At 48.1% G+C, this 14,071-nt stretch overlaps 1 protein-coding gene across 5 annotated transcripts in view; it reads left to right on the plus strand.

Moving 5' to 3' along the window:
• Positions 1-13,290, plus strand: part of dab2ipa (DAB2 interacting protein a) — a 71,502-nt gene extending 58,212 nt beyond the window's left edge. For 4 of the 5 annotated variants that reach the window (XM_035521837.1, XM_035521839.1, XM_035521836.1 and 1 more), the window contains 5 exons: positions 718-1,654; positions 3,693-3,845; positions 9,360-9,562; positions 10,013-10,100; positions 12,531-13,290. In XM_035521837.1, the coding sequence (XP_035377730.1) occupies positions 718-1,654; positions 3,693-3,845; positions 9,360-9,562; positions 10,013-10,100; positions 12,531-12,698 (1,549 nt within the window). In that variant the 3' untranslated portion in view covers positions 12,699-13,290. Of the gene's footprint in view, positions 1-717; positions 1,655-3,692; positions 3,846-9,359; positions 9,563-10,012; positions 10,101-10,843; positions 11,142-12,530 lie in introns of those variants that run through there. The other variant, XM_035521838.1, reaches the window with a different exon arrangement.
• Positions 13,291-14,071: the final 781 nt, after the last annotated feature.

The raw sequence follows: 14,071 nt of genomic DNA on the forward strand, positions 1-14,071 counted from the left end.
TAATCTGTGCACTCAGAGAGCAGTGGTGGGGAAGAATTACAACTTTTATTATTTAATTATAACTTTATGAGACTACAAAGGATCTCTCTTATCATGGCAGCCCCCGAGCAGTGTTCTACAGGAACTGTAGGGCTTCATTATTGAGTGCGATAACTTGCTGTTTGGAGAGTGGCCGATATTGCCCCCGCGCCCTGCGAAAGACTGATTACTCCGCACAATCTGCAGTCGGCACGCCTCCATAACTCTGCTGGTGGAGACGGTGGGAGAAGCTGAAATGGGAGATAGTCATAACACCTCCATGTTGTGCCAAGAAAACCCCGGGTGGAGTAGAGGGGTCATTTGCATACAGGGCAGGTGGCAGGGCTCGCCCGGCGAATTGGCCACTGAGCTCAGAGATAGCCTAAAGATGCCATGACACGTTTCACGCCGCACAGACTCTGCCGCTGCTCCGTACCCAAACGCTGAGAGTTTGTTTATGGTGATGTAATGCACTTGCAGTGATATTCGGTTTTAGCAACACGGGAAGCAGATGCTAGGTGAAGAACAGTCCCTCGGTTTGCTTTAGTGTCGTCTGTGGTATAAAGGTTTTCCTTTCACCATCTGCTTGTGTTTGCTAATTCATGCGTTCAGGCAGGTAAGTGGTGGTGTTTGCATCAGACGGTGTGTCATGTCCTGGTTTTTGGGTTTGCGCCTTCTGTCTGCATCCTGGATCTGCAGGCTCGTGGATTTCACCAGGTTGCCCTCTCCCACCCCTGAGAACAAGGACCTGTTTTTTGTGACGAGAAACTCCATGATCCAGCCCTCACCGGCACGCAGCTCCAGTTACTCGGAGGCTAACGAGCCGGACGTGCAGATCCCCAATGGCAGCAAGAGCCTGTCCATGGTGGACTTGCAGGACACCCGTGGCCTGGAGGGGGGCCCGAGCACCTCATCCAGCGACCCCGCCCCTGACGGTCAGGGGGCCGGCGCGTGGAACGGCCGCACGCTCAAAGGGTCGGCGCTCGCGGGGCCCGCCCCGAGGAAGACGGGCCAGACGCCCGCCACACCGAGCACAGAGAATGCCCCGGGCCGGCTTCAGCTCCTAGCACCTCTCTCCTTCCAGAACCCCGTGTACCAGATGGCAGCAGGCTTGGCCATGTCTCCTCGTACCCCCACCACGACCCCCACCCCCACCCCCGCCCCCGCCCCCGCCCCCGCCCCGGCCACTGACTCGGGCTCCGAGTGTCACAGTTCGGTCAGCTCACAGGGCAATGTAGAGGACGCGGCAACCGCGGGGCCCAAGCACCTGTCCACTGCCCAGGGTGGAGGAGCAGGAGCAAGCAGCGGTGGGAGCAGCGGCGACGAGCTCACCCGGCGCTCGGGGGAGTTTGCGCGCCGGCAACTGTCACTCACCGAGCCCCAGCAGCAGTCTAACGTTCCCAGGCAGAACAGCGCTGGCCCCCAGCGGCGGATCGACCAGCCGCCGCCCGCCGTCACCAGAGGGCGCACTCCTCCCAGCATGCTCAATGCCGCCCCCTACCCGCGACCCTCCAGCGGGGGCATGATGTCCTCGTCATCGCCTGACTGGCCCAGCAGCGGCGCCCGGCTGAGACAGCAGTCCTCCTCGTCCAAAGGAGACAGTCCTGAGACGAAACCACGCACGCTGCACAAACAGGTGACCGCACCCTTCCCCCGATGTCACACCCGAGAGCATCACGTTCCAGTGCTAGAACCCACACCGTAAGCTCGGACTATTTGCAAAACTGCGCAAAGACTTTTTTTCTTTAATTTATTGCTTTAAGGTTTAGACATATTGGTTAAATATGGATAGTTTGCTAAATCATAACTTGCTAGATGGTGTTACCACTCATGTCGGCTCTTTGTGCCAGTTTGAGAAGGTGTACTCAACATTACAGTGCTTCAGACTTGTGTAAGGTTCAGCTATGGAGCACTTTGGTGCTTCATCAAGAATTAAATACCAGCCGAGCTAATTATATCCCAAGATCTGTCACCTCAGGAAGGGTTTTGCAAAAAATTAAAAAATAAAATTGCTGATTTAAATGGGAAAAGATAAAAATTGAAAAAGGAATTGATTCAAATAGAATAAATTACTTTAAGATCAAAAATAAACTAGGAGCTGAAAAATGTAAGGACTAGGAGTTGAAATTAAAAATGTAAAGTGTCGAGATAAAAGATGAAAAAGACAGAATACATTAAGGATTGAAAGGGGAAAAGTGCATTGTAGTGGTGAAAGTTACAAGTGCAGTGTGGCCTCGGCGCGTTTCTCCCACCTTCAGGAAGGCGGTTTCCGCCCTTCACAGTATAATGGCTGAAAGCTTCTGGTTCCAGATGCTGCTCGCTGCCCACTTGCCTTCTGATCCGACAGCCCTGTTGGGTTTGGGCTTTACAAATGTTTTTATAGAACATTATAGAAGTCATGTAGGGCTCTGGACTATTCCCGTCACGGCCGTGTTCAGTGGACTATTCCCGTCACGGCCGTGTTCGGTGGACTATTCCCGTCACGGCCGTGTTCGGTGGACTATTCCCGTCACGGCCGTGTTCGGTGGACTATTCCCGTCACGGCCGTGTTCGGTGGACTATTCCCCTCACGGCCGTGTTCGGTGGACTATTCCCGTCACGGCCGTGTTCGGTGGACTATTCCCGTCACGGCCGTGTTCGGTGGACTATTCCCCTCACGGCCGTGTTCGGTGGACTATTCCCGTCACGGCCGTGTTCGGTGGACTATTCCCCTCACGGCCGTGTTCGGTGGACTATTCCCGTCACCGCCGTGTTCGGTGGACTATTCCCGTCACGGCCGTGTTCGGTGGACTATTCCCGTCACGGCCGTGTTCGGTGGACTATTCCCGTCACGGCCGTGTTCGGTGGACTATTCCCCTCACGGCCGTGTTCGGTGGACTATTCCCCTCACGGCCGTGTTCGGTGGACTATTCCCCTCACGGCCGTGTTCGGTGGACTATTCCCCTCACGGCCGTGTTCGGTGGACTATTCCCGTCACGGCCGTGTTCAGTGGACTATTCCCGTCACGGCTGTGCTCGGTGGAGCTCTGTGCTCCAGCATAGACCCCGCCCACCACCCAGACACTCCAGCACAACCCCCGGCCTTGTGATTAAATGACTGTCCAAACCGTTCGTCTCGGCACCAACGAAATGAATCATCTTTAAAAATGTATCAGTCATTTCCCAGCTGGCTCAGAGGGCTCTCGTCACCTTGAGAAGTTTTTAAGGTGACATCCGATATCTCAGCCTGCTACACGTGGACCAGTGTCCGCATGGACGTGCCAGAGAGCTGCGCCAAGTAGTTAAAGAAAGCAAACAAGCAAAATGTTAATCACACAAGTAGTGCAGTGGTAGTGCAGTGAGGCGGATAAGTTCTGCAGGGTTCGTGCTTGGCCTCACTGTAGCTTGAGAGAACAGTCCAAAATATAACCCTATCCAGCTTATTCCTAGTGGAGACTCGTAAACGATCAAAGTGTAGTGCCGCGTCATTTGAATGCCCTTTGTAACCCACACCCCAAAAAAATTGAAAAAAGATTGAAAATGCCTGGTATTTTCTTGTTTCCCTCCAAATATTTTACTGTTTACGTTTACTGTTTACTGTTTACTCATCAAATTATGATACTCTTGTCCTCTGCCAGCTAGCTGACGCGTGTGTGTGTGTGTGGGGGGGGGGGGGGGTGTATGGGATTCAACCAGGCCCCATCCCCAGTGAATCCCGTTGCCCTGGACCGCACCGCTGCCTGGTTGCTAAATATGAATGTGCAGTATCTGGAGCAGGAGGGAAGTGACCCAGATTCCAAACACAGGGAGGACCTCCCAGCCAAGGAGGAGCTCACGCAGGCCGAGAAGGTAAAACTTCAGCACGCTCGTGGAGGTGAAACACCACAGTGCCATCAGGGGAGCAAACAGCAGTGTGCCGTAAACCGCAGCGGTGCTAGCTCATATGCAGTCCCTTCCTGTCAGCGGTGCTAGCTCATATGCAGTCACTTCCTGTCAGCGGTGCTAGCTCATATGCAGTCCCTTCCTGTCAGCTGTGCTAGATCATATGCAGTCCCTTCCTGTCAGCGGTGCTAGCTCATATGCAGTCCCTTCCTGTCAGCGGTGCTAGCTCATATGCAGTCCCTTCCTGTCAGCTGTGCTAGCTCATATGCAGTCACTTCCTGTCAGCTGTGCTAGATCATATGCAGTCCCTTCCTGTCAGCTGTGCTAGATCATATGCAGTCACTTCCTGTCAGCTGTGCTAGATCATATGCAGTCACTTCCTGTCAGCGGTGCTAGCTCATATGCAGTCCCTTCCTGTCAGCTGTGCTAGATCATATGCAGTCCCTTCCTGTCAGCGGTGCTAGCTCATATGCAGTCCCTTCCTGTCAGCTGTGCTAGCTCATATGCAGTCCCTTCCTGTCAGCGGTGCTAGCTCATATGCAGTCACTTCCTGTCAGCGGTGCTAGCTCATATGCAGTCCCTTCCTGTCAGCTGTGCTAGCTCATATGCAGTCCCTTCCTGTCAGCGGTGCTAGCTAATATGCAGTCCCTTCCTGTCAGCGGTGCTAGCTCATATGCAGTCCCTTCCTGTCAGCGGTGCTAGCTCATATGCAGTCCCTTCCTGTCAGCGGTGCTAGCTAATATGCAGTCCCTTCCTGTCAGCGGTGCTAGCTAATATGCAGTCCCTTCCTGTCAGCGGTGCTAGCTCATATGCAGTCCCTTCCTGTCAGCGGTGCTAGCTCATATGCAGTCCCTTCCTGTCAGCTGTGCTAGATCATATGCAGTCACTTCCTGTCAGCTGTGCTAGATCATATGCAGTCACTTCCTGTCAGCGGTGCTAGCTCATATGCAGTCACTTCCTGTCAGCGGTGCTAGATCATATGCAGTCACTTCCTGTCAGCGGTGCTAGATCATATGCAGTCACTTCCTGTCAGCTGTGCTAGATCATATGCAGTCACTTCCTGTCAGCGGTGCTAGCTCATATGCAGTCACTTCCTGTCAGCTGTGCTAGATCATATGCAGTCCCTTCCTGTCAGCTGTGCTAGATCATATGCAGTCACTTCCTGTCAGCGGTGCTAGCTCATATGCAGTCCCTTCCTGTCAGCTGTGCTAGATCATATGCAGTCACTTCCTGTCAGCTGTGCTAGATCATATGCAGTCACTTCCTGTCAGCGGTGCTAGCTCATATGCAGTCACTTCCTGTCAGCTGTGCTAGATCATATGCAGTCACTTCCTGTCAGCTGTGCTAGATCATATGCAGTCACTTCCTGTCAGCGGTGCTAGCTCATATGCAGTCACTTCCTGTCAGCTGTGCTAGATCATATGCAGTCACTTCCTGTCAGCTGTGCTAGATCATATGCAGTCACTTCCTGTCAGCTGTGCTAGATCATATGCAGTCACTTCTTGTCAGTGGTGCTAGCTCATATGCAGTCACTTCCTGTCAGCTGTGCTAGATCATATGCAGTCACTTCCTGTTCCTGTGCCAAACAGCTGTGAGCAGACCATGTAGTCAGTGCTGGAGACAAGGGGGCGTGGCCTCATGCCACCTTCACCACTCGTTTAACACGACTAATCTTTGGCCAGCCGCCATGTCAGCTGGACGTGCACGATACATTGTCCCGTCATGTCCCGTCACACTTGCGACACTGAACTCGCTAAATCTTACAGGATGCAAAGTCAGTCTTGCCACGGAACTCTGTGTGTCAGTGTGTGATGTGAGCAAAAGACATCACACAAGGCAGTGCTGATGTCAGCTAGAGCGGATTTGTGTTCACTACACCAGCGGGTTTCTGAATGTTTATTTTATTGTCAGAAATAGCACAAAGGCTTCAGAGCCCTGGCATTAGCCGGTTTACCCGTCCTGAGCACACGCGGGAATTTAAAAGGGTAGGGAGTTTAGGACTTGAAGACAGACAGACCTCGTTTAGAGGAGGAACGCAAAGAACGGGAGGACCAGCAGAGATGGAGCAGACCGGAATTTTGATTCCCCCACTGTGCCTCTTCAGTCAGAGTGAAACGTGCAGCGAACACAAGACAAATGGAAACGCTGAGAAGAGCGAGATTTGGCAGATCCCAAATCAGGGAGGATACATTTACATTTACATTTACGGCATTTAGCAGACGCTCTTATCCAGAGCGACTTACAAAAGTGCTTTGTCATTTACTCATAGAATATATCCTAGTACAGTATAGTAGGTTAGAATCAAACATACCAATGAACTAGAATACTGTAGAATGCAGGGATGAATGCTGATACCTAGAAGTGCAAAATACATAAGGTCTATCTTAAACAATGAAATGCTATAAACAATAAGTGCTAGAGTTTGTTAAAAAACGGTGCCCTACAATAAGTACTAAATTAGTCAGTCAATAAGGGAGCAGTGTCAGTTGTCCTTTAAATATTCTGCAAATAGATGGGTCTTCAGTCTGCGTTTGAAGACTGCAAGGGACTCTGCTGTCTGGACAGCAAGCGAGACTTCATTCCACCATCTTGGAGCCAGGACAGAAAATAGGATAGAACGGTCCAGGGTTAGTGAGCCAACACGGAGAGGTCCAGGATACAAAAATCAGGGAAAAATAGAAACATACAACACAGAACACGGGCTAGAACAGAGAACATGACAAAGGTCAGAACAATAAACACAGGCAAAAAGAGTAGAAAACGACATAGGCTAAGAAAAGCACAAGGCAGGCTATGGCAAACAGAGGTTTGGACTAACAATGACAGCAAGGAGACACAGCAAACACAGGGTTAACATACACTAATAAGGAGACACAGCAAACACAGGGTTTATATACACTAACAAAGAGACATAGCAAACATAGGGTTTATATACACTAACAAGGAGACACAGCAAACACAGGGTTTATATACACTAACTAGGAGACATAGGAAACACAGGGTTTATATACACTAACAAGGAGACACAGCAAACACAGGGTTTATATACACTAACTAGGAGACACAGCAAACACAGGGTTTATATACACTAACAATGAGATACAGCAAACACAGGGTTTATATACACTAACTAGGAGACACAGCAAACACTGGGTTTATATACACTAACAATGAGATACAGCAAACACAGGGTTTATATACACTAACTAGGAGACACAGCAAACACAGGGTTTATATACACTAACAATGAGATACAGCAAACACAGGGTTTATATACACTAACAATGAGATACAGCAAACACAGGGTTTATATACACTAACTAGGAGAAACAGCAAACACAGGGTTTATATACACTAACAATGAGATACAGCAAACACAGGGTTTATATACACTAATTAGGAGAAACAGCAAACACAGGGTTTATATACAGTAACAATGAGATACAGCAAACACAGGGTTTATATACACTAGCAGGGAGAAATAATAACAGGTGTAACTAATGAAAGGCAGAGAAACTCAAACAAGGGGTGGAACAAATGGAACCAAGAAGCGAAGAAGAACAAAGACAGCAGACAGGGCTAGCACAGAGATAGGACACCAGGAGGAGCCAACCGTGACATTGGGGAGGAGAGAGAGAGAGAGAGAGAGAGAGAGAGAGAGAGAGAGAGAGAGAGAGAGAGAGAGAGAGAGAGAGAGAGAGAGAGAGAGAGAGAGAGAGAGAGAGAGAGAGAGAGAGAGAGAGAGAGAGAGAGAGAGAGAGAGAGAGAGAGAGAGAGAGAGAGAGAGAGAGAGAGACAGAGACGGATGAAAACTAAGTGGGTCTGCTAAGAACAGGGCTGTTCCAGACGGCTAGAGGCCCAGGGACTCCGGCCCATTCACATTTACGGCATTTAGCAGACGCGCTTATCCAGTGCTTTGTCATTTACTCATAGAATACATCCTAGTACGGTACAGTAGGTTACAATTAAACATACCAATTATCTAGATTACTGTAGAATACAGGGATCAGTGCTGATGCCTAGAAGTACAAAATATATAATCTTCATTGTCTATCTTAGACAATGATAAGTAATAAACAACAAGTGCTAGAGTTTGCTAGACAACATCAGTGTAATAAACAAAACCCTACAATAAGTACTAATTTAATCAGTCAATACTGGGAGCAGTGCCAGTTGTCCTTTAAATATTCCAAAAATAGATGGGTCTTCACTCTGCATTTGAAGACTGCAAGGGACTCTGCTGTCCAGACAGCAAGTGGGAATTCATTCCACCATCTTGGAGCAGGACAGAAAATAGTCTCCATGCTTGTCGTCCATAAGACCTGAAGCAAGGTATTTCAAGCCGAGCCGTAATTGAGGTTTGAAGTACTCGAGATACGGATCGGGCTTGACCGTTGACCTCATGTATGGAGTGGCTGGTCCATTTTTGGCTTTGTAGGCAAGCATCAAGGTTTTAAATCTGATGCATGCAGCTACTGGAAGACAATGAAGGGAGCGCAGCAGTGGAGTGACGTGTGAACTTCAGAAGATTGAAGGCCAGTCGTGCTGCTGCATTCTGGGCAAGTTGTATAGGTTTGATGGCTCTTATAGGAAGACCAGCAAGTAGCGAGTTGCAGTAGTCTAGCTTTGCGATCACAAGAGACTGCACAAGCACCTGGGTAGCTCCCTGTGAGAGAAAGGGCCGAATCCTTCGTATGTTACAAAGGAGAAATCTGCAAAACCGGGTTAGATTAGAAACATGAGTTGAGAACGACAACTGGTTGTCCAAAGTTATGCCCAGGCTACAGGCAGCTTCAGATAGTGATACCAGGGAGTTCTCAAAGGAAACAGTGAGGTCATGGTAAAGGTTGGGAGTACCTGGGAAGAACAGAATCTCAGTTTTACTGGGGCTTCTGTACATCAGCCCAGAGACTCATGTGAGCTGAGGCCCAGTATGGCCCACCCTGGTCCCCCAGACCTTCCTCACCACGTAGTATGTGACGTGGGCCACCTCAACTATGTGCATGTCCTCAACCTCAGAGGCGACAGCAGACATTCAGACTGACACAGACATGTACTTTTACTCTAAAACCACGTGGCATTTCAGTTTACGCTTTCAGTTTTTGCTGTCTTTCCTCTGTTAATACAAAGTTTCCTGTCTCTAGCAGAGCCTGATTAGTGTGCGCTCTGCCATGCCACCTCCAGGGTTGCGAGAGTCTAAGTTGGGGTTTTCACAGGTAGCTTTTTCCAAATGGGACTGTTTACAGTCTTGCTCTATTAAAGTGAATGACCTTGAGGCCAGATGACTTTGGGAACTTTCAGAAATGGGGCTCTGTCCCTGATGTCCTCCGTTACCGTGGTTTCGTCCTGTCCCACATCTTGGCCTGATTCAGGAGTTTTATGTCCACAGACTTATGGTTCCCCTACGTGTGCACTACTCACTCACTTCCTCCTTTTGTCTCTCTATCTCTCTCTCCCTCTCTCGTTCCCCCCTTCCCACAGTATCAGCAGGAGATAACTGTGCTGCAGGAGCGTCTGCGTCTGTCCCTGAAGCGTCTGGAGGAGTACGAGACGCGCCTGCAGGGTCAGGATGATCACATGCACAAAATGCTCCTGGAGTACCAGGCGCGCCTGGAGGACACAGAGGAGCGTCTGCGCCGGCAGCAGGAGGACAAGGAACTGCAGATGAAGAGCATCATCACCAGGTGAAGGTCGACACCCCCCAGCCGTTACCCCCCCACACACACACATACACACACACACACACACGCAACAAGCCCCTCCCCTGCCCACCATTAGCCCCACGGCCACACACCTCCACCTCCTCCGCTCAGACAGACAGGCGAAGAGCAGAACGCCCCACAGCAAGTAAAGTCTTTCCTACTTCCTGTTCAAAAGGTCCACGCGTCCACAGAGACTCTACCCAGCATCTTAGACCAAATCAAATTATTCAGGATCAGATTATTGTGGTTAAATTCTGCAGTTTGCCTCAAGCTTCAGATCAGCGTGAGAGCTTTGGTTTTCTAGCCCAGCCTAATTAAAGCTTCTGGTATTAAAGTTTGATCAGTTAAGACTGTGTTACATGAATTTGCCTTGGCTTCCTCTCCCATCTGGGACAGCTGTTGAGTAAAGCGTTTCACTCCGGGCCGTTGCAGGTTAATGTCCGTGGAGGAGGAGCTGAAGAAGGACCATGCAGAAATGCAGTCCATCGTTGACTCCAAACAAAAGATCATTGAAGCTCAGGTGAACACCACGTAGCCGTCAGCCTTCAGCACATGACTTGGATGCATGGCGTGTCATTAAGTAGGCGCAGAAGCTCCGGTCACTGCAGGGTGGAGGGGGTACTCTTCTTTTGTTTGTTTGTTTTGCCTAAATGTGATATACATCTGTGTTTTTTTTGTTTTGTGTTTTTTTACTTCTAAGCAGTATGCACACACTAAGTGTTTCTTTTTTTCCAAATGAAATTTGAGCTATAGAGCTTAGATAATTAGGGGCTCCAAATATCTAATATTATTTTTTGTCACAAAAGTTACTGTATATCAGACGTTGGCTAAACAAGTCAAACACACCTTGGTAAAAGATTCATTAACCCAAGAGTTAAAAACATTCCTGTTGGAGACAAGCATAGAACATCACTGCTATAAACACCACAGTATTAATCCCACCGTCACTGCCTGGCAGAGAACAGGTAATTACACATTTTCCCCATCTGATATACTTCCAATATGGAACAGTCCTGTCTTTAATCAGCAAAAAATGGTGTTTCATTTTTCCGCACAGAGCCAAAGAGAACTGTTTAATAATGTTTTTAATAATGGCTCACTCAATACCTTCGATACCCTTAAGGAAAAATACAGATGACAGAGAATCTATAAAGAAGACAGTTCACATCAAAACGTGTGCTATCTGCAGCCACCTGCCTTAAACAACAGAAAAATAAATATCTTATCGCAAATATGCAAACTTATAGCATCTGTCACTTCCAGCTGAGCAGAGGACAGCAGACACTGAAGTTCAACAATCTGACATCAACTGACGAAACGTATGCAGTGATATTTCTTACATGCAAAAATTCCTTCACAGAACACACTTGATGACTAATAAACTGCTCGTATGGGATTCAGTAACCGTAATGCCTGCCCACACTGCCCAAAGGATGATTATTTAACACACTTTCTGGTCCTGTCCTCACACTCTGGATTTCTGGCCGGTGGTCACAGGCGAGCTGAGATTCAAACACACTCAGAACCCATCACCGGCCACCTTAATTAATTAATATCAGTAATTCTCGCCAAAAAGAACATACTACTACTGGAAAAATAGAACAAAACATCTGGCTTAACCTTCTGACTGATCACGTGACTTTGGAAAAGCAGAACCGAGAAACACAAAAGCTTTAAAAACCTGTTCCCCCCCCCCCTTATATCTTAAGAGCTGATTCCCTTCTTCTGTAATGTTCTAGCATGAATGTGCAGCACCACCCTAATGGCTACACCCTACACCCCACACCTGCATTTCATAGGTCTCTAGAACTCTGCCTTAATAGTCCAGTGAAATGTGAGCGGATATCGTGATGATAGTCCTCTAAAGGGAGGAGGGGGGGCCAATGGATAAGGAAACAAAAAATAAACACCATCTTATAAACTCACAGTGGAATGTGTATATTATGGGGTGGCAGAAGAAGCTATTTTTAAATAAATGAATAAAAGTGGCCCTCGGTCAGAGATATCTAATCTGGCGATAGCTGGTCAGTATAAAACTCAGTTGTTATTTTTCCCCTTTAAAAACCCTTGAAATTCGTTAGTTATCTGGTCAGATCGTGCCACCAGCTCTGCCGTTCACGTTTCACTGTTGTCTCGCCATAACCGCTACTGAAACCTACCAATCCCTGCAGACAGTCCTCATGTTAAAAACACTTCACTTCCGCTTTGCACTGACATATATTTGTTGTGGGTATTCACATGACCATGTGGGGCAGTGGTAGCTCAGGGGTTAAGTTACTTCACTAGTAAACAAAAGGTTGCCCCACGGTACAAGCCCCACTAATGCCATTTGCCACTGTTCGGCCCCCGAGCAAGACCCTCAATTGCTCAAGTTGTACTTAGTCATAACTGTAAGTCGCTTTGGATAAAAGCGTCAGCTAAATGCCATAAATGTAATGTGTGGTCTTGGTAAACGCGTGTGCAGAACCTTTAAAGAAAGAAGCTTTTCTGCACCAGACATGGGTCACTTGCACACATGAATTGTGTAGAATCTAGCCAAAAATCAGAGGCCAGCATAAAAGCATGTACCGTGAACACAGCCTGAGGCTGCGTTTTATTGGCCACAAGAAATCGTTATTTTTGAGACAATAGCACCCCCAAGTGGTCAAAAGAAAATCACCATGGACGTGTTCCTTTACGATAGCCATATTCACACACTAAGATATTTAAACTGTAGTGGTAACTAATTACATTTGTGTGGATTTTTATTTGCTTGTCTCGTTGCGTACTTTGGCTCTGTTGTGATTATATTGCTCTGCTTTTTGTGAACTCATCATACAGTCATTAGGTTTTCAGTGCTTCTGGTTCTTTTCTGACAATTTCTGCTTATAATAACCACACGATAATTTAGTTTTCAGTACGGGTACCGGTGATGTGTTTCTAAGCCTTGCCAACAAATGTACCCCCCCAGGAGAAGCGCATAGCGTCTCTGGACGCTGCCAACGCTCGCCTGATGAGTGCCCTGTCGCAGCTGAAGGAGCGCTACAGCATGCAGACGCGGAACGGCATCTCGCCCACCAATCCCAGCAAGCTGCAGATCACGGAGAACGGCGAGTTTCGCAGCAGCAGCAACTGCTAGTGGGGCCCTGACGACACCCCAAAGGGCTATGGGTAACGCCAACCGTGGAGAGCAATCGTGCGTTCCGGCTCCAGCGTCCTTCACGCCATTACAAACTCGCTCCTGAAGATGTCTGCGGTCGTTGAGAGTGAAACGTTAAATCATCGGATTTGGATTTCATAAGCACTCGGATGGACGAATTTGATTGGTTGTTAGTAGACTCGACGGTAAATTCAGTGAAGTACAAATAACCAGAAAACTGCGTCCCTGAGATTTTGATACTGCGCTGACTGTTTTTTGTTTGTTTTTAAAGTACACATGATGTCGCTTGTATGCTTTGTTGCATTGTGTGTGATTTTAGACTCACAAGCTAAGCAAAGATGTCGAACTGAATGGGTCTCCCTGCAGATCCACTTCTTCTCACTCTCAGTCTGACCAGACCCAACCCAGCTCCATCCGGCGTTGCTAAACTGCGCATTTGCTTTTCATTTCACATTTAAAGGTTGTACTTAGCAGCATGACAGTAATACAAACCTATATTATTATTTGTCAAGGCACTTTTTATAAGTGTTTCTACGTGACAGATTTTCTGGTTGACCACGACCAAAAAAAAGAAAACTTGTTCCTTTATGATACATTTCATGTAAACATTGTTCTTTTCTTACGTAAAACCTTATTTGCATGTCTCACAGCAGGGCTATCGGTAACAACCTCTCTTGCGTACGGAACCGTTCACGGTAAGGAGAGATCTTTATGGTAAGGAGAATTCCACGCTGCGGTTTGTTTCATACCTTGTATGTGTGTACATACTAGTCTGCTTAGAGGTGGGTCGCCTCATTTATGTACATAGAACATTCGCTCTTTTTTTATTGTCTCTTGAGAGAGGAAGGGAAAAGTCTTATGTACAGTGTATATTTCTGCCCCCCCCCCCCCCCTTGTGTTCAATTCTGCCGTGCTGCATTAAACGTAAACTGTCAAGCCACACCTGTACGTTCAGGTACTGCTTCTAGGCATGACGGAGCTGACTGTCCACCTGCGACCTTGTACAGGTGTTCTTCGTCCACAGGCCACGTCTCAAACTGGTCCATGGCGTGGGTAGATCTTTCCAACGCCGCCTGCTCTTCTCGTGTAAAACGGAAGCAGGCGTCAGGAGCCTTTTAAAAATTTCTCCCGAAAAAACAAAACAAAAAAATCCGTAGCGCATCAGTGTCTATGCACTTTCTAGCAGTAGAATGCACTTCCTAACCAAAACCTGCACCTCTGACTGTCCACACTTAGACACGTTAGACAGTACAGGGGGGGGGGGCGTGGGGAACGGCGCCCTCTGGTGGAAGACAGCGCGATCCGTCTCTGCCAAGGGGTGGACGCTCTTCTCCCACGGTGCCCAGGAAATC

Source organism: Electrophorus electricus, chromosome 23 (assembly GCF_013358815.1).
Source record: "Electrophorus electricus isolate fEleEle1 chromosome 23, fEleEle1.pri, whole genome shotgun sequence".
Lineage (NCBI taxonomy): Eukaryota > Metazoa > Chordata > Actinopteri > Gymnotiformes > Gymnotidae > Electrophorus > Electrophorus electricus.